We start from the raw sequence: 21,323 nt of genomic DNA on the forward strand, positions 1-21,323 counted from the left end.
AACATAAGAATTACCGGGTATTATACCGGAAGAACAAACTGGAACAGACCAAGTTGTCCTAATAGTCCCTGGGTGGACTCCTTCTAGCTGTTGAGAGCTAGTCGGGACAGCTGGTATGCCGGCAAACATCGTCGGAGTGACAGCAGGAGCTTCTGCTGTCGCTGTGTCATTTGGCACAGTCCTAGATGTCGACGGTTGCTCAGACATTTTAAGTCTATCCAATAAACTGCCTAACGATTCTACAGGAACTTCCACTGGCGATGGACAAACTTCTGATGCAGAAGGAAAAAGAGTGATGCCTACTCCAAAATGAGTTGGAGTATTTGCTTGCTGGTCCTCTACGATTTCCTCTATTGCAATCAGACCAGGAGGAAGAGGAAGACCGTCAGGTCCATAAAAGATTTCTGGTGCCGAAGAAGGGGTTGCTTCGACAGCGACAGTTGTTTGAGCAACAAGACTCTGTGGACCGGTTCCAGGTGGAACTGGTTCAGTTATGCAAGTACTCGTCCTCAGACTAGGATCAGTAGAACCGTCCCCTTGTTGCTGTTGAACTTCTTCAATAGAGGCAGGGATTCCAGAAATATTAGGAGTGACCAGAATCTCAGATGTTGTCGGAACTGTTGTTCTAACTTTAATGAGAGATTTTGACCCGGTCAAGCGAGTTCGCTTCGTCCGTACTACTCTCGATTCCGGAGACAAAGATGGTTGACTCGCGAGTCTCCTCGAACGACGGAGTTTTAATTGACTTTCCTCCATGGTTGCGGATTACTTGATCAACTAAAATACAAAAAGGGGAATTATGTTTCCGTATTGAATGAATTTTATTAGACGCTTTTAGACACAACTTTGCTTTTTCATGTTTTAAGAGTCGAGAAAAAGCTAAAGATGACTCTAGTCGCCTTGGATGTATTAACGAGCCCGAAGTGACAAATGCTCGGTTGGACTTTTTCAGTTATAGAGTTTGAAAAAGGCCAAAAGAAACTGCTCTGGAGATCTAGGCAGAGGGTGTGCCAAACCTTTCGCAAAACCACAGAATACGTTTTACGGTACGGGTGGTCGACCTTCGTGAATGCTGTGTTCACTGCATCGCGATCAATAGGGCGGCCGACACGGCTTCCTAAGGATAAAGGATAAATGCCTATAGGGGTCTCCCAATATACGCGACGGTACGCGGGAGCACAAGTCCGTATTAGTGTTATCGTCCCTCAGGAGGAATCACCCACCTTCGTAGAGATCGACAGCCACTACGTTTAACGACGCCGGAACACGTCTCTACCTAGACCTCTATTGTGAGCGTTATGTTACAAAGCGTTTTTAGATTCATTCAATATATTTTAAGTTGATCTTGTTTAGCAGTTTGTCTTTCAGGATCACCACGAGATGTATTGGTACAAATTCCTAAATGCAGCTAAAATGATAAGCAAGCTTTACAATCTTTTTAGCTTTGAAAATCCTAACTACTGAGGGGAGAGAAAAACATTATCTTTCCACACAGAGCACAAAGCACAAACTAATGCACTTTCCCCTAGATCAATCACGCAAACTTATCAAAAAATGCAAATGCAAGATGCATGTATTTCTTTTCTTTTCCCTTAATGTTGATGTAAACAAAAGGAAACTGTCGTATAATTTTCGAATTCAATTTGAAGCATAAACAAACAAGTTTTGTCTAAAATCAAAAGACGCCTTACAGGTATTTGTTTCGACACTAAAAATGTATGAATTCAAACCATAAGATGAAAAACAAACAAACTCAAACAGCCATGAACAGTAATAAAACTAACTCTTAAGATCACAAAGACACTTTTACAGTTCAGGATCTAAGAGGCCACAGCTATACTGGTTTGCTTTTCACAATGGGAAACTGTAACTGAAACAAGAAATACTGAAAGAACAATCACAGTTTCATCACACAACTGAGGCGGAATAATGTCAAGGAAAGTTGGTTTATAGCAAGTACAAATGACAAGCAATCAGCAGCAAAATAACAGTGAAAACAGGGCCAAGACTCAGTGGGAAACCTCAGGAAGACATAGCCTAACTGGTTCAGCGCAGGCTCTGGTCTGTCAAACTGACTCTCAGCGCAGTTCCCGAAGGGAGTACCTGCGCTGAAATGCAGACTGCCTGTGGACAGCCTGCACTGAGACACGAGAGTTGCGTTTACAAGGATTTCTGGGTCATAAAAAGCTCAAAAATTCACTGTTTTTGCTGAAATAAAAAGCTATAGGTCAAGTACAAGCTAAGGGATGATCAAGAGGATGAAAAGCTATCACAAAGAGCACAAAAGGATCTTTGTAGATCAACTCTTCAAATCATGAACTTGCTCGAAAATGAGCCAGAGTAGCTGCCCCTCTACTTCGCTTTTGATATAGTCAAAAGCTTTTCGATTCGGTACTCTTTGGTTCAGGAAATGAATAGCAAAGATACTACAAACACAATCAAACGGATACGCTCCCCAGTGGAGTCGCCAGTTTGTTGTGGGGAAAAGTATCCGACTCGGATGACCCTATCCCTACTCTAAAGGTGACAGTCTTTAGCAACAACTGAAAGTAAAGCTTTGATATTTTCCTTTATGAAAGTACAAAGAGAAGGAAGAAAAGATTAACCAACCGGTGTCTTTCGCTTTTGTCGATCCTTATCCTCTCTCTTTGTCTCTTGTTCCCAGCTCCTTGCTCCCTTTGTCGGTCCAGCTACACACAGATCCTGCACAAACAAGAGAGGAAACTACAAGATACAAGTACTCATAACTGATGCATGGATTAGAGTGAATCAAATATACAAGTAAATACAATACATCAATGCAATACAAGTATATAGGAGAACATTCAAAGCTTTATTGATAAAAGTAACAGGGTTCTGAGAAGGTTACAACCATCAATGGCTCCAATCCAGCAGCACCTCCCCAGCGGCAAGAAGTCTCCTCTTCACCTCTAGTAAAACAATCACCCAATAGCTCTAACTGTAAACCAACAGCACCTCCTTGCTTTACACAAAATTCCCGCCTCCCTAGACCTCATAGAAGAGCTCTATATATAGGATAGAAGAAGAGAGGATGAGTCAGCTTGAGACTAACATAAAGCTGCCTTGTGTCCTCTCCCTCTTCAGTTAATCTTCAGTTCTTGAGTCCACTTGGAGATCCTTGCTTACACATGGAGAGCAAGTACCTCTTACTCATCACAGGGCGAATCTCATGAACCAAGTGTCAGTTTGGAAGCTTCCTGGGCAGTTGACACCTTGCAGAATGACTGTGCCACTTGGCCAATCTCGCCCAGCGCAGGTAGCCTTCATTAGATTTGACTCTCAGCGCAGATGCTCAGTGGAGCAGCTGACATGATCCAAAATTAGCCTGTTTTGAAGTGTTTTCAGGTGGAGAACTGATTGGAAGTGCTGTGGTTTGATGACCTTGTTCTTTTAGGGGTAAGAACAACATGTTTAGGGACTGAGGATCCCTGTAATTATTGACATTTCATGCTCCATGTCACGAGGCACAAAAATGTCTATAACAAAAAGGGCCAGTGCTGAGCTTCAGTTGTGCTGGAGAGGGTTTCATGGGACGAGTTTTCTGAATACCTGTTTCCGAATATAGAGTTATTGCTGCTGTGTATTTTTCTCTTTCAGGTGCGCCAGATTAGGCACCCAATTGTACTCAGATAGATTGCATAATAATATAACCCTCTGAATAGCTACTCTGGTTTTCTTGCATTGGGTTTTTCCGGGGACATTGGTCCAAAAATAACAGTGTCACTTATGTGCTTGTTTTCTTTTAGTTGATGATTTGTAGATGTTGTGACTGTATTGTGTTTATTTCGGTATTTAAATGTATTAAATAACTTGTACAAATTTAAACAAGTAGGAGAAATAAACCAGCAGAATACAGAATAATTTTCTAATGGATAGACTTAGAAAATTCAATATGGTATCAGAGTGTGGTTTCAGATCACAGGAGAACTGAAGGCATTGACTGAGCAGAGCATTTGCAGTAGATTCAGTTGTCCCGAGTGACAAAGCTGATCATTGTAGAAGGCGAAAGAGGAAGGAGCGATACAGAGGGACTGCGTCATCAGTTTGGGCCAGAGAGAGGCCAGCGTAGAGGCTAAGGGAGGTAGAAGTAGGCTCACGCAGAGGCCAAGGTGCCGCAGTTGGCTGAGGGAGTTGATTTGCCGGTGTCGGGATTGCGCAGAGCCAAGTGGCTTAATCCTTCAGTTGTTGGGGCATAGGAGGCCGTGGGTAATTTTCGGAGCGAAGCTGGTGGGGTATTGTGATTATAACAATACCTAATAGGACAAGACCAAGGTGGAGGGAGTTGCTGCCGAGGCAGATTTCTAGCTAAGGAATCTGGACCAGTGTTGTAGTTGCACAGATGATCGGAGGGGCAAATTGACGTTGGTAGAAGGATTTCCAGGAGGGAAATCGGGACTCAGAGGGAGTCCAGAGGAGAACTTCCAGATGGGAAGTAGAGAGACTCAACAGGAGTCGAATCGAGAACTTCTAGACGAGAAGTAGAGAGACTCAGCAGGAGTCGAACTGAGAACTTCCAGGCGGCAAGTAGAGAGACTCAGAGGAGTCGACAGAGAAGAGCAGAGAGATGGCCATGAATGCTGAGAGATTAGGATAGGTTGGACAGAGTGTCCAACTTTGTGGTATGGAAGGCCAGGATCTTGTCCATTCTAGACAGACATTGCATCAAGGGCTTCGCCTTGAGAATGATGGCTATCCCAGTTGACCCGGTAGCAAATGATAGGTACGAGGAGGCAATGGCTAAGGCAAAGTGCGTGATCCTTGATGGGGTCAAGGATCATGTGGTACCACATATTGCCGAGAAGGAAACGACAAGGAGATGTGGGACACTTTGAAGACATTGTACCAGCGTACTTTTGTGCAGAGGAAGATGCTGCTGGAGAATCAACTAAGGGCATACCAGATGTAGAAGGGAGAGCAAATAGATGTCTTCCTCGGTCGGTCAAAGGAGATCCGTGACTAGCTAACTTCCATAGGGGCCACGCTGAATGAGGAATTGATGGTGAGGACCGCACTTAACGCAGTCTCCGAGGATTGGGAGGTATTTGTCCAGAGCATACTGGGCAAGACAAAGCTTCCAGATTGGGAAGAACTGTGGGCAACTCTTCGTCAAGAAGAGATCAGGCGACTGACCAAGGCAGGGAGTAGCGGCAAAAGGGTCAGGATCAAGGAGGAAGAAGAGGATGTTGCTCTAACATCTGCGGGAAAGCAGGAGAAGAGGAAGGAGAAGGACCTCTACAAGGTCAAGTGCTTCCATTGTGGGGAACTGGGTCATTTTGCGAACCAATGTCCGAGGAAGAAGAACAACGGAGAGGCTTATGAGTCCAAGGCAGCGCTAGTGAGGGCGGAGAAAGAAGTCAAGGAGGACGATGATTGTACCATGAGTGCTCATGTGCCACTTGAGAAGAAGTGGGGAGACATTGAGCTGTAGTCAGGAGGACTACAGGCGATGAGGGGCAGGATCCTTGAGGTACCCAACCTCTTGGATTATACCTTTGCTGTGGGAGCCCCGAAGAGGAGTAGCAGGACTAGCGGATGTTGGTAGAGACTATTGCAGATGAAGCGACAAAGACAACTATAGTGCAGGAGTCCCCGGACAATGCGAGGCTAGCAGGCTGCAACAGTGCGAGAGGCATGGGAGTGTTGCACTAGTGCAAGATGACACAGAGAGGTGTGTAACAATGCGAAATGCGGGGAGTTGTTGCAGCAACGCAAAGGTCAGTAGAGGGAGAACTTGTTAGCGACAGAGAGAGCTTCAACATCGGGAGTGTTTCTAGCCTGACAAGGATGTCAGGTGTTGGGTGGATCAATTACGTACTTCTCAGTAACTGAGTAGCAGTGCAGTAGCAATATGCAGTAGCATGATGCATCATGATGAGAGGGGGATGCAGTGCTGGGAGAATGGACCAGCAGCAGCACGGATGCAGAGGGAGTTGTCGTACAGAGGTAGCAGTGGCAATGGCAGGGCCATGGGCAGCAGTACAGGATGTAGCAGTGTAGAGGATGTTGGGCAGGGAGGCCTAGCATCAGCGCAGGGACTGGTGCTGGATAATCAGAGTGATACTCAGTGAGGAGTATTACTAGAGCATAGTCCTCGCTAAGAGGGAGTGTTGATTTGGGGTAGCATTGGATGTGCTCTAGCAATGAAAATTGGTGGTGAGGATACAGCACATGAGTTCTCCAAGACCCATAAATGGTTTGGACAAATTGTACCCGGTTTGGGAGATATTAAAATAATTAATATTTTTAATGGAGATCCTAAGTCTAAACTTAGGAAAAATAAAATATTAATGGGTATTAATATAAAACTAGGTTAGAAGGGTCCAAAAGTCATGGATCAAGCCAAATCTAATTTTAGCCATTGATTACAGATTTAATCTCGGCTGTTATGGACCAACGAGAAAAGTATAAGAAGAGGCTTGAGTGTCAGTTGGAGAATACACCAGAGTGATCAGTCATTCATTTTGCTAGAGCGAGGTTGCTAAGCAAAGTTGAATCAGTGATCAACAGTGAGGGGCAGTGAGTACGAGGCAGAGAGGCAGGGACAATATTGGGAGACCAGCACAAAAGTAGTGAGAGCGAGAGCGAGAGCAATAGTCAGTCCAGGCTACGCAGAGCCCAGCAGAGGCAGCGTAGAGTCTAGAGGGACTGCGTCATCCATGCAGAGGGCAGAGGGTAGAAGCTCCCAGAGGCTGCACAGTGCCTCAGAGGGTTGACGCAGAAGGTCCTGGGGCTGATGTAGGTCAGCAGGAGGCTGACGCAGAGGCCAGAAGGGTTAGCGCTGAGCTTCAGTTGTGCTGGAGAGGGTTTCGTGGGACAGGTTTTCTGAATATCTGTTTCCGAATATAGAGGTATTGCTGTCGTGTATTTTCCTTTGTCGGGTGAGCCAGATTAGGCACCCAGTTGTACTCAGATAGGTTGCATAATAATATAACCCTCTGAATAGCTGCACCAGTTTTCCCGCATTGGGTTTTTCTGAGGACATTGGTCTAAAATAACGGTGTCACTTGTGTGCTTGTTTTCTTTCAGTTGATGATCTGTAGATGTTGTGATTGTATTGTGTTTATTTCAGTATTTAAATGTATTAAATAACTTGTTCAAATTTAAACAAGTAGGAGAAATAAACCAACAGACAACTGAATAATTTTCTAATGGATAGACTTAGAAAATTCAATAGATCCCTAAATCAATCATATATGAGAAGGAAAGTTGTTTTCACTTAGCCCAATTACCATGATTTATCAATTTTCCCATTGTGGTATCATCACCTATCTAGGGAGTGGCCAACTGTAGAAAGTTGATGTGCAACTGAGCCTATGGTTGGGTGGAAAAGGCTCCTTCCCAAATCAGTGACTAGCTTGGAATTTTAGATAAGTGTTGCCTATGTTCATGTGATTATTGTTCAATTTCTCTTTGAATTTTTATTAGTAAAATTAGATATGAAAAATGTATGCCTTGTTCTTGTTATGGAATTTGGAATGTGGTGCATATGATAAACTATCATATGATTGATACATATACACACACGCACATATGATTGATATATATATACACACACACGCACACACATGATATATATATACACACACACGCTCGCTCACAAAGGTCTAATGTTATGATCAAGTTTAATATATATTTCAGCATGAATGTATATTACTGTGAGCTACAAGAGCCTTTTGGGAATAAATTGATGTAAAAAGTGGAGAAATTAAACCACATAATCCTCTTCACATGGCACAAAAAGACTTTTTAAAATTTTGGTGGGCAATAACCTCTGGTAAGTCTATGTTTACATTTTACTCCTACCTAAATGCATAAATAATGGTGGGTAGTTACTCTTGGTAAGTATGCTTATTTACATGTGATTCCTATCTATTTTTGGTGCAAATACTTGTTTAAATTCGGTGGGAAGTAACTCTGGGTAATCATGTTTATTTACCTTGGTATGCAAATGTTCCAAGTTTCCTTATTCTTGGAATTGTATTTGAAATTTCAATTATATTTTGAAGCTATGTTTGCATGAATGTTAGGGATAGTAAGTGTTAGTAAGAAATCTTGTTAAGTAAATATGATAAATTCTTGAATAATCGAGTATGGGAATTTTTTTTTTTTTTAATGCATTATATATCTGAGAATATTTATATTCATATAATTACTTGCATTCCTGGATTTTTTCATACATGAAGAAGGGAATTTTGGGCAAAAGTTTTACCAAACTGTGATATTTTTGGGCTTGATGCAGAGTGTGCTTTGTAAATTTGATTAAATTCCACTATAGAGATAATCCTCTTTATTGTTTAATCCAATATTTTCTTATATTTGTTGCATAGTTTGCTAAATCTACTACATTTCGTGATCAGAAGAATTTGTGAAACTTTTATTAGGTAAACAAATTAAATTTCATCGTTGATGATACCATTTGGGGCTTGGCGATTTTGACGAAGTCTCTAGAAGTTACATGTTAAATTTTCCTGATAGCTGAAAAGTCCATTACATGTTAAATTTTGTTGATGGACGAAAGTGCATTGGGTGTTTCGTCCATTGGGTGTTCGGTGAATTTGACAAGGTTCTAAAAGTTACATGCGACCATTGGGGTTCGGCAAGTGTTGTCTAAAAGTTACACGCGACCATCGCAGTTTGGAAAATGGGGTCTAAAAGTTACATGCAACCATCAGGGTTTGAAAAATGGTGTCTAAATGTTACATTTCAAATTTTAGGGTTTGAAAAATGGTGTCTAAATGTTACATTTCAAATTTTATTAATGGGCAATAAAGGTATTTACTTTATCAACGGCCAATAATTTTTTTGAGGTATTTATTTTAGGAGTAATTTTTAGTGTGATTTTTTGGACTTTTCGGGTGTCAGAATCTGATGGAAAAATTGAGGTGAAATCTTGATTTGTGTTATTTTAACTGTTTTTTTGACTGCATATATGGATTCAACACCCTGAAAAACCGCTAGGGCACTTCAATTGTGCAGGGTTACCCATCAACCCTGTGGTTTCAATAAATTTCTGGCGGATTTTAGAGAAATTAAACCAGAAAAACCCAACGGAAAAGCTTCCAAAAGATCGCACTAAATACAACTCGTTTACTTTATCAACAAATTGGTAGAAGGTTTCAGGTTGAACTCATCGGCGGATCGGCAAGTTTTGGATTGACTTCACTGGGCAATTTTTTTTGGGTTGACCTCATCGGTGGTTCACAAAAAGTTAGGAATTTTACCTATTGACAATCCGAAAAATATTTTGGGTTATGGAAAAATTGTAAATTCTCGAGGGTCAATAGAGCCTTTGACACTCTGGAATTTAGAATGTGTGTTTTATCTCCACTTGAAGTTTATTTACACTTGGGATTTAAATTAATAGTTGGGGAGATATAAATATTTACTTGGAATTATTGGATTAATGTTTTATTTAAAATCCCATTTATGTAACAAGAAGTAAAGTAAATTAATTGGGCTAGTGGATGACATGGTAGGATAGGTGGTCCTAGTATTATCATTGTGTCACCCCATGATGACACGTGCACTGGGGTGCCACAACATTTGCCATGTGGCAGTTGCTTAGTAGCCGACATGGTATCAAGGGTGAAAATTTTCAAATCTTCAAATGATCATATCTAAATGATATGGACTCAAAATCTAAGTTTATACTGCGGAAAAGCTCTTGATAAGCAAAAGGTGATGGTGATTTCAGAAATAGCTTTGAGTTGAATAAGAAAAGCTAAAATTTGATACCCTATACCCTCAATATGGTACAAAGAGGGTTGGGTATTTTACAATCTGACTTGGTGTAGGTAGGCTCCCAATATTAATATATGGATGTTTGAATATGAACAAATTAATATATCATTAATGCTGTCATCATTAGATTTATGATAAATTTTTAGTATAATAGTAACAATAATCTTGCCATGACCATATGATGTAGAACAATTGATGATAAGGTGTACTGTTAAGGCCTTCTTTATGTGAAGGTCTCAGGTTCGAAACCCTGTGAGTTTAGCTAATGAAAAAATATAATTTAATAATCATTAATAATTAAGGAATTTAGACTTCTGTGATCCATAACATTGTTTAGTAATCTTCGGCAAAATCACATAACCAATCTTTTGTCGACGCGTTTCGAACCAACCAGTGTGGTTCATCGTCAGGACAAGTTGAAGAACCAATCTGGCCTAGCTTGCTTAAATAGAGGTGCAGAGACTCCTGGAGTCTCTGCACCTCTATTTAAGCAAGCTAGGCCAGATTGGTTCTTCAACTTTTCCTGACGATGAACCACACTGGTTGGTTCGAAACGCGTCGACAAAAGATTGGTTATGTGATTTTGCCGAAGATTACTAAACAATCATTAATAATGTTCAATTAATGTGTGTTGAAAAAATATAATTTAATAATCATTAATAATGTTCAATTAATGTGTGTTGTTTCCCTATTTCTGGAAAATTTGAAAGTTCCAACTCCAAAACTTGTATCCACTTCACAGATATAGGTGACAGGTTGCGCTGAAATGTTCATTATTGGGGTTCACGTTCAGAGTTTTTGATCAGCAAATTGTATGTTCTGGCATTATGGAATCATATGTTTATTCTAGAATATTTCTCATAGTTTCATGCTCTGCTTCTTATTTGTAAGATCAATTTATTCAGGAACGGAGATTTTGAAATCATTTGTGATTACATATGCATGTGAAATTGTTTGAGTGCATAAACATTTTAATTTAATTCTTGGTTGTGATGAAATCTGAGACGTTCCAACTCCAAAACTTGTATCCACTTCACAGATATAGGTGACAGGTTGTGCTGAAATGTTCATTATTGGGGTTCACATTCAGAGTTTTTGATCAGCAAATTCTATGTTCTGGCATTATGGAATCATATGTTTTTTTCAGAACGAAAAAGCTGAGATGTATTATATTGAGGCCATATAATAGAACAGATAGTATAAGAGCTTTTTGAAAAGCATGAGGACAAGACTGGACACTCTGTGCATCAGGGGGAGAACAGAAAGAGGGACTGGCACACATATAACCAGATACAGTTTATACATAAAGAAAAGCCTAAGATATACAACAGATTGCCAGATAAAGACACCGGAAATATACAGCCAAGCCTGTACCTGAACATATGACAAAAAGATCGTAAAAAAGACCAGCGCACCTTCAAAAACAGAGCATCAGCACCTTCAAAAACAGAGCATCAAAACCCAGGGAAGGAGAAGTCCTGGATGGGCAGATTCCCCGTCAGATATTACCTTCAGATATGTTTATTCTAGAATATTTCTCATAGTTTCATGCTCTGCTTCTTATTTGTAAGATCAATTTATTCAGGAACGGAGATTTTGAAATCATTTGTGATTACATATGCATGTGAAATTGTTTGGGTGCATAAACATTTTAATTTAATTCTTGGTTGTGATGCAATCTGAGACTTTGTGACAGACACATCGAAAACATGGACTCTGATGATTTTGGTATGGGGTCTCATCAAAGTTTTGTCTGCTACCAGTATGTTCCCGATTTGAGGTTCATCAAATATATACAATATCGTATATGGTAGATTTGGTGGGAAGAATCCGGAAAAGAGCACGAGAATTTTATTTGATTTTTTTAGGGGAATATTTCTCTTCTGCATGTTGTACTTGAAAGATTATCTATTTAGACGACATTATTAATGTGTGTTGTTTCCCTATTTCCGGAAATTTGAGAGTTCCAGCTCCAAAACTTGTATCCACTTGACAGATATAGGTGACAGGTCTGAATGTGCTGAAATGTTCATTATTGGGGTTCACGTTCAGAGTTTTTGATCAGCAAATTGTATGTTCTGGCATTATGGAATCATATGTTTATTCTAGAATATTTCTCATAGTTTCATGCTCTGCTTCTTATTTGTAAGATCAATTTATTCAGGAACGGAGATTTTGAAATCATTTGTGATTACATATGCATGAGAAATTGTTTGGGTGCATAAACATTTTAATTTAATTCTTGGTTGTGATGAAATCTGAGACTTTGTGACAGACACATCGAAAACATGGACTTTGATGATTTTGGTATGGGGTCTCATCAAAGTTTTGTATGCTACCAGTATGTTCCCTATTTGAGGCTCATCAAATATACACAAATATACAATATCGTATATGGTAGATTTGGTGGGAAGAATCCGGAAAAGAGCACGAGAATTTTATTTGATTTTTTTAGGGGAATATTTCTCTCCTGCATATTGTACTCGAAAGATTATCTATTTAGACATTCACTAAAGGATTACACTAAATGTTTATATATATAAATGGACAGGCTGGCGAGGAAAGATTTTCTGTTGAGCTGGATGATGATGACACTGTTTGGTATGATGTTCTTTCCTTCTCAAGGCCTGCACATTTTTTGTCTTTACTAGCACGCCCATATGTCTATTATAAACAAAAACTCTTTGCCCAGCAATCTGCACAGGCAATGCTGAAAGCTGTATCAGAGTAGGATAGGCTTGTCTTGTTTTGGGTTCTCAAATAAAGATCTCGAATGACATCTCCTTGCAATGGTGCGTCCTATATTAAGTTTGGTAGTACCTTTCTCCTTCACTGAGGTGTTTTCTCAGACGAACAAAGCAAGATAACGTATGAGATGACAGGTCTTATAGTAGATTTTTTTTCTTAATCTCAAATGTACATAAAAAGCTTATACACATGGAGACTGAACTAGAATATATACATGCTATTAATAATTATGTTTTTTTCCTTAATTTTCATTTTGACAGTGAATGTAAGATGAATTAAGAATATAAACATTATTTTATAAGGTGGAAGAGACATGTACGTTGTTGCAATTGTAACACCCAAAAATTTCTAATGTTGACTATTTAGTGTAAAATGAACGGGATAATTTCAAGCTCTCAAATGCAAAGTTCTATCTTCTCATTTTTGTTCAAAGAGCGTGAAGAACGGGCCCCGAGGGGCTACACTCCATAATTATCCAGCTCTCAAATGCAAAGTTCTATCTTCTCATTTTTGTTCAAAGAGCGTGAAGAACGGGCCCCGAGGGGCTACACTCCAAAGAATGGACTCCCTTTTGAAATTCATGCCATATTCAAACGTTGGTGGATGGCTTAGCACTAAACCTCACTAGTGAACCAGTTCTCCTATGACGAGCTTTCTCTGTTTTTTCTCCCCACTTTTAGTGATATCGAGGGCTATTACTCAGGCTTGTTAAATTAGGATAACATTCACGTAATTTACCTGGTGATTTGGACTTGAATTGAGTCAAGCAATTTTGTTAAGATAAGTCAGACTAATTTGGACCAAATTTGTCATTTCTCTTCATGTGTAGCTGATGGCCTACTGTAAGCATATGAAAATAGTTGAAATAATTTACTTGGTGGTTGATGTCCCTGTGAGGCGACCCTTAGTAACAGTGGAAGCCAAAACATTAAGCTCTCAATTGTAAATTATATATCTCATAATAAAGAAATATACTGCGAGAATCTTGGAAATTTGAAAGCAACTATGCTTTAGACAGAAACATGGATATAGTGAAAAAAACATCAACTTAGATGATATTTATGTAGTTTGTTCGTGAATTTTACTAATAAACCCACATTTGCAAAAATATTTATTTTCGTTTTGTTCACATTTTCATTGAAGTTTCTAAGAATCATAGTTAAATTGTAACTCTACTAATTAGGTGTCCATGTTCTCTGTGTGGCTTGAAGGTCTACATGGACAATCACATGTACAATAACCAAGTCAAGGTGACCTGAGACATGTCCCTAATCACTCTAAATATAGTGAAAGTTAAAAGCTCATTTGTTTACCCCTGTTTATTTTGAAGAAGGAAAACTCTAGTTGGTAATGAAATTTTTTGAAGAAGGAAAACTCTATTTGGTAATGAAACTTAAAATAAACAAAGGTAAACTCTATTTGTCAGTGAAACTTAAGTAAAAGGGTGGACAGAAAGAGCTGAAGACCCATGCTGCTACTTGGCATTCCTCCAGGTCATGGTGACTTGAGACATGTTCCTAATCACTTTGAACATAGGTGAAAGGTAAAAGTTCAGTTGTTTACCCCTGTTTATTTTGAAGAAAAGGAAAACTCTATCTGTTAATATAACTTAAGTAAAAATGTGTACAGAATGAGTTGAATACCCATGACCTATAAATACAAATTTTCATGGAGAATTCTCAAACATACAAGAAATGGCCCACACTTCAAATGACATAGACAAGTGATTGAAGTAAAAAATATGTACTCCATGGCAGAAAGTACTAGAGGGATGGACAAGGACGCCCTTCCTTTCTTACACGGTTTGGACGTAATGTGAAAATAAAGCGATTTCATAACTAAGAGGGTCATGTTCGAGGAAACAATGTGCATGAATTTCCATTACTGGTTTATAAACAAATTGTATGCTTTTGTTGTTATACTTCTAGCATTGTACCGAGCAACATAATCATACACAAATATGAAAACTCGAAATATAAAATATTAGATAATGAAACAAAATAAACATTTTAACTTTTTCTATTCCTGGGAAATGTGCATATGGTCAAATGGTATAGTAATCCATATTGTTTGGCCACCTCTCAAGGTCAGATTGGATTGATAATGGAAACTGAGTTAATTATCGTGTGGATATTGTTCCTAATTTGATCATGGTAAAACTCTAATATCCAATTGTTACTCTTCGCACTAAGCAATGGTGACACATTGACCAGTGATTATTAAATATTAATACCAATTGTTACTGTTTGCACCAAACAATGGTGACACATGACAAGTGATTAATAATTTTTAAATATTAATACCAAGAAACAACAATTTTGACAATTTTCTTTTCATATTTTATAATGGAAAATCTGTATTTTTTTTTCTCCTTTTCTATGGAATAGATCTTAGGGAAAACTCTAAGGCATTTCCTCTTATTTCAAGGATAGTACTAAAAGTAAACCCTAGATTTTTTAGGGCACAATGCTAAGTCAACAACGAAGCTTAAAGCCATTACAATAATATACTCGTTAAGAGCTGAACATGTCAGTTGTCGGAATAGAGCTCGAGTGGGCCGGTGAAACATTGTAATTGATATCATAGTGACAATTATTTGCATTAGGTGTTTTTCTCCCTTATACTAGAATAATTAAAAAATATTAGAATCATTGTTAAATATTAGCTAGATGTAGTGACAAAGGATTATTTTCCTAGGAAAGCATTGTTAATGAAATCATTGTAGCAGCTACTTGTAGTGGATTCTTTTTCTCCCTTACACTTAAATAATGAAAAAATATTATTAGCCATTGTAAAATATGATTTATATGTAATGATTCTTAACATGACATGTGGGGATGTGCCATACTACTCATGAATGCTTGAAACTAAAAGGGATGTAGGGTGATTAGAGATTGTAATTTGTTACCTTGTGTCATGTCTTCGTACTTCATGTTAGTGCTAACTAACCTTAGGTATAAATTCCTATACAATATGGAAATGAAATGTGAGCCTCAAAGATTGAAAAATGCATCTAAATTGTGAGATGTATTTGTTGTTATATGAAAAATCAAAGTTATAATCTGCAATAAAACAATCTGAATGAAAAACAGTGATGTATCTTTACACCTAATTATGGAATTGTGCCTTGGGAACCATGTAAATTCATTGTTAGAAACATGGAAATCTTTCACAAAGGAGAAAATTGTGTGGAAATACAAAAAAACTATGAGCTTAAAGATTGAAATTATGAATTATGATCATTGTGCCTTGATTTTTGTGGGTTATGGAGTTTAGCAGATCAACTAAGAGTGAGTAATCCTTAATGTTAATCAATTCAAATGATTTAAGTAAAACAAGAGAAACATTCAACAAGTATATAGCCGCAAAATATATATCTTTTTTATTTCAAAGCTGCAAAGTACAAAGTTTGGGGGTGTTGATGCCTCTAAAATCGCTGCATCAACATCGGGGAAAACCACCCGGTTTGGACCTTAAAGCAGCTCCTTTTCTGTTTGGTGTGTTGGCTCCGACTGAATGTAATGGGACCAGTGTTCCAGTGATATATGAGTTGATGGATGATTGGTTGGTAATGTATAACAAGAGTGATAAGTGCTCTATTCTAAAGTGCAAAAATATACAAAGATAACTAATCTATCTCGAGAATTCTTCTCTCAATGCGATTCTTGTTTGTTTTTATTGACAAGTAAACATGAAGATGACTTACTCATAAATAAAAATATGTATTCATATGATAATTTATTATGTATTCATATGATAATTACTTTGTTCAATTAATTGAACAAAGTAATAATTAAAACATTATCGCACTAACCGTAATATATCACTAACATATATATATATGAAATATGACAATTCAAAAACATTCAATAGTGACAGATCAAAGAATCGTTGTAGAAACATATACACATCAATAATAGCAAAGTTGATAAATGCTAAATCAGATAGAAAAATAAAGGGAAAGCATAGATAGTAGTACCGTATGCATTTGGATCTCCTCCGATGTGAATAACATTCAAATTCTATCTTCTAATTTGAGAATACTTTCATAGGAAGCAAAAGTGCATATCTCATAAAAACCTTCTTTGCCAAAATTCAGAATTCAGGTCCAGTCTTTTATAAAATAAATATATCGGAAGCATAGTAGTGCAACTCCCAACTTAAGTCTTAATACAAAATTGAGGACCCTTTCTAAAAACATGAAATGGTCTATAAATACTACAAAAATAATAAACTATGAAAGAAATATGCTATGCATTGGTATAACCAAAACATAAAAATATGGAATTCATCTTGAAATAGCAATGCTGTAGTCAGTTGAAAGGATTCACTGAATCGACTTATCTTCTTGTGATCGGAGTTGAAAAATGGAAAGCATTGGCTGGACCTCTGGTGGTTGACTCATATGAGAGTGTAATTGAGCTGTAAATGTGGCATTGACAAGTTTGGGGATCATGTGATTGATCGCATTTGTGAGACACTTCATCGCTATTCGCTGACTATGTGGTTTTACAAGGAAAAACCAAAACGTTTTCCATGTTAAGCCGTGAATGCCTCCAATTAGTTTTTCTCTATGCGTTAGCTCATGTTTCCACTGTTGTTCTAATGCTTTCACTTGTGGGAGTTTGCTTGGAGAGCATTTTGTTATTAGATTACATAAATACAGACTATTGTTGATTAATTCAATCAAATTATTTGTCGCTGATCTGCATCTAGATGTAGCTCTCTTAGCTTTCATTAACTGAGACTCCCATTCGGAAAATAGAATTTCTTTATGTGACTCCTGTATCTTTGGCAGGTTGGCAGCTTTTCCTTCATTTGAATCTTGCCAAGATAGAAACTTAGTTAAGCTTTCATCTGCCTTCTCTAGCTCAAGCCTTGCATCTACTGACTTATCGATCATAGCTGCTGAGATATCACATAAAGGAATAGCCAATGAGATATTATAACATAGAAGGTCCAACTGCCGAGATAGAGCCTTGGTCATCTCCAGGGCTTCAGTTCTGAATTCTTCTACCTTGGGATATCCTTTGAATCGCTCTATTTGATCCTTCATTTGAGCGATTTGCTCTTCTTTTGATTTATTCACTTGCTCGTTCAATAGTTGTAGTTTGCTCAATGCTTGGGATAACTCTTGCTGCTTAAGGATGGCTTGTTCATCAATTCTCTGCTTTTCATTAATTAATTGCTCATTCAACTTCTCATTAAGCTGCCTCTGTTTCGCCAACTGCTATTCAAGCTGCTATATTTTTTGTTGTCATTCTACTAATTGTGCCTCTCGCTGAATGATCGTGTGGTCTTTTTCCTTCAATAAATGATTAACCTCTGAAACCTTATCTATTGTTGCCGTTGTATATGCTCCAACATACTGAGAAAATTTGGTTAAATCTTCAGAGGGATTTACTTTCTCCCTCCATACCACATTCATCATTTCCATCTGAGGAGTCAAAAGAGGAGAGTGATGAATTTTCCTTTTCTTCCTTTGTCTTTTGACTACAGCCCTATGCTTAAGGCTATAGAAGACATTTAATGGTGGTATCTCTTCTACATGCAAAATAATTTCATTAGTAGGATTTTCAGGGATAATCTGAATTTCTTTATGAAACTTGGGTGGGCCACTTGTTCCTGCAATCGGAACTGTGTTGTCTGTGCTATAGACACCTTTGGTGTAGTGAACCCTTGGGTGTTCTCTAGATTACTGATGATAGAATCGAATTGTTCCCACTCCTTGATTAACTTAGGGTCAACATTAATGTGTGTATCAAGGGGTTCACTAACTGTTACCTGCTTCTGCTCCTGTTCTGGTGTCTTCTTCTTCTCAGGAACCTTTTCAATTTCGGGAGCATTCATAGTAATTTTTTCCTCAACGTAGCCTTGAGGTCGTGCCATAGATGTCGTTTTTAATAAATCTAGGGGCAGAGTTTCCAATCTCTGGGCTCTGAGCCTATTGAATTTTTCTAATCCTTCTGTTCCTAATTTAGTCTTAGCCAATTCTTTGACCTGGGAAAATAGTTATGTTGAAGAAAACAAGTTGTCAAAGCTATCCTCTTCATGATCAAATTTGACGATTTTAGCGTGAGAGGTAACATTATAGGCAACCTTTTTAGGGTCATACTGCCTTTTTGGAATAGTTGCAAGATTTAACAACTTGATTTTCTCGGCCTCTTTCTTTGCATATTTATAATCATGTAGGGTAAAGGCGCCACACCGAAGGGGAAATGTAGGCCACATGTGTTTCTTGGAATCTCTAAGGGTCTTTGACATTCCTGCAACTGTTATCTGATATGCTAATTCTCGGGCCAATAGTTTATCGGGGATGTATAGAGAAAGAACATGAGGATTAATGAGACTGCCAAAAAGCCTTATAGAGGTGAATTTCTCTTCTCCAAACCAACTACCCACTGCTGTTAGGTCAATTGTTGCTTCCTCGGATATCCTAGGGGCAGGCTTATTGAATAAGGAGTAATGTAAAGGAAGAATAAAACCATTACAAATTCTATACAAATGGTTCTTATAATGGGCCTTCCATAGCTCTTTGTGATAGATGTGAACAGGATTGGGATCCTGGGGAGTCCATTTCCATCCGAGAATGGGGTATTTGGAATTAAAACAGATGGTATCCATAATGTAGGCACTGAAGTAAAAAGGAGGTATCACCCGAGAAACCACAAACCTCTTTCTTCTATATTCAGGTATCTCGGTGGCAATTTTGTCAGACAAAATGTTTTCCCAGTCCATGATATAGCCATGAACAACAAATTCCATTAAAGAAACCATATCTATAGAGAACTTAGTACAATTATGGACTCCAAAGAGTCTGCACATCAATGCGCCAACATAACAATAAGGAGAGGCTAATGAATCTACAGAGTACATACCCGATGTCTCATGCTTGTGTTTGGTCGAGAAGTGTCTCCATTGCCTGATAGGGTTTGATTCAATGTCGTTTTCCTTCGCAAAAGCTTCTAAGAATGCTTTATTATAATACTTCTTTGGCTTGGGTAAATGATACATTTGTCTGAGATCCTCTGCTCTAAATGACCCAAACACTTTTCCTTCGGCTGTACTAAACATCCTATCTGTAGTTGCAATGCTTTCAACAATCCATCTGACCACGTCATTATATGGCAAAACCTTGGCACGCACTGCTATCCTATGTAGGAATGAGCAGGCCAATTCTTTCAATGTATTTTTTGATTTTCTTGTAGAATCTGCAGTAGCTTCTTCTTCGAGTTCTTCAGGCTCTTCCGCTTCTAGTAAATTATAGATACTCTCCCAGCTTGCTTTTCCTAAACCGAGGCAAGTCGTATCTGATATCAATCCTTTCTTATTCGGCTCTAGTTCTTTAACTATGAAAGGGGCCTTGGCTTTCTTCACTTTCTTTCCCATATTTTCCAGATTCATAAGCTCAGAGAAGCTCTGCACAGACAATGGAAAACGTAACAGAGAAATATTTCTGTTGAAAGCTTAATACGGAAATAAAACAGTTAAGGAAATTCGCATATGATAAACCAAATGTAATTAAGAATCACCACGGGTGAAATCCTTGAAAGATTCACCCTTAACTGCGAAATTTAATAACCATCATAGCTGCCAATCGTAGTAAATAAATGTCATAATTACCCGTTGCATCAGCCATATGCTTAATGATCATTTCAAATGTGTCTTTGGATTTCCTCGATTATCGATCAACGATAAATCGCGAATCACAATCGGGAGATTCAATGGCTCGGAATTAGCGTTTTAGACTAATAGATTCGATCGCGATAAAGGAAAATATAATAAGGTGGGATATGTTCATCGAATAGTTTGGTTTATTGTTTTTAAAATTTATATTCGCAAGCAATACCTTTTAACGAGGTTTCCTTGAAATGAGTTCCTTTCTTTATAATTGTTGGATACCTATACCAATAGGTTTCATATTTCATGATTGGCCAAAGAAAGTCCAAATATGCTCTGCTTTGGTATTACAAAGATCCCATATTTCCTAGAGAACAAGAGGTGTGTAAAGTGTTTCAAATGTTGAGGACCTTATTTCAATTTTGTGGATGATTCAACAGTTTAACCGGGATCATGCCATGTTTCAATTTTGATGTTATAGAATAGAGAAAGAAGTCTGTCCAAACTGCTTAATCTTGGCAGACAAGTAGTTTAGGTAGAGAAGTAAAGGTTCCCAACAGTTTAATCTGGGACCTTGGAAGAGATAAGGCTAGAAGTAGATAGAAAAGAAAAAAGAAAAGCCAAAGAAAAGAAAAGGCAAGTAAGGGTTTGCAAGTCCAAATGCACCCTCCAATGGAGAAACAAAAAATGCTAGGAAAATAGCTGGGCAAGTAGTTGTGGTTGCAGAAAGGGCACTTTCATCATTGCACATATGTCAAAAGATGTATTGCCAAGGCAAAGTCTATCAATGGACAAAGTGGTTAATTCCATCAGATTGCAGCAAGCAGCATGGCTAACCTCCCTTTCCCTTTCATTTCATTATTAACATTCCCTTTTAGGCTGAGATTTATGGAGAAAGATCATGATTTTATGGTGGTTCTAGTTCATTCAGAAGCCACATTTCTTGTCTAAGATCTTTTCATTTTGATCTACTCTCAAAACTGAATCAATTTCAGATAAACTCAGTAAAGTCCCCTTCATTTGCTCCCCTCATTCATACTAACCTCTAATTCTATTATATAGCTCCCTTATCTTACCCTTCCCCTAATAATACTAACACTATGGTGTATAAAGCCCCAAAATCTTATAAATACTCCTCCCCTTGGCATTATAGCCATATGTTCTCCAAAAGGAACCAAAGTGACCTCTGGTCA

The 21,323-nt window shown here is 38.2% G+C and overlaps 1 protein-coding gene across 2 annotated transcripts in view; it reads left to right on the forward strand.

Annotated features, from left to right (window-relative positions):
* Nucleotides 1-12,824, forward strand: part of LOC149216231 (UPF0548 protein At2g17695-like) — a 153,062-nt gene extending 140,238 nt beyond the window's left edge. For both annotated transcript variants that reach the window (XM_089391168.1, XM_089391169.1), the window contains exon 4: nt 12,314-12,824. In XM_089391168.1, coding sequence (XP_089247294.1) covers nt 12,314-12,493 — 180 coding nt within the window. In that variant the 3' untranslated portion in view covers nt 12,494-12,824. The remainder of the gene's footprint in view (nt 1-12,313) is intronic.
* The last annotated feature ends 8,499 nt before the right edge of the window (nt 12,825-21,323 follow it).

The sequence above is a fragment of the Pinus tabuliformis genome, chromosome 1_1 (genome assembly GCF_031772625.1).
Source record: "Pinus tabuliformis cultivar Carrire ecotype Pingquan chromosome 1_1, CPIR1, whole genome shotgun sequence".
Lineage (NCBI taxonomy): Eukaryota > Viridiplantae > Streptophyta > Pinopsida > Pinales > Pinaceae > Pinus > Pinus tabuliformis.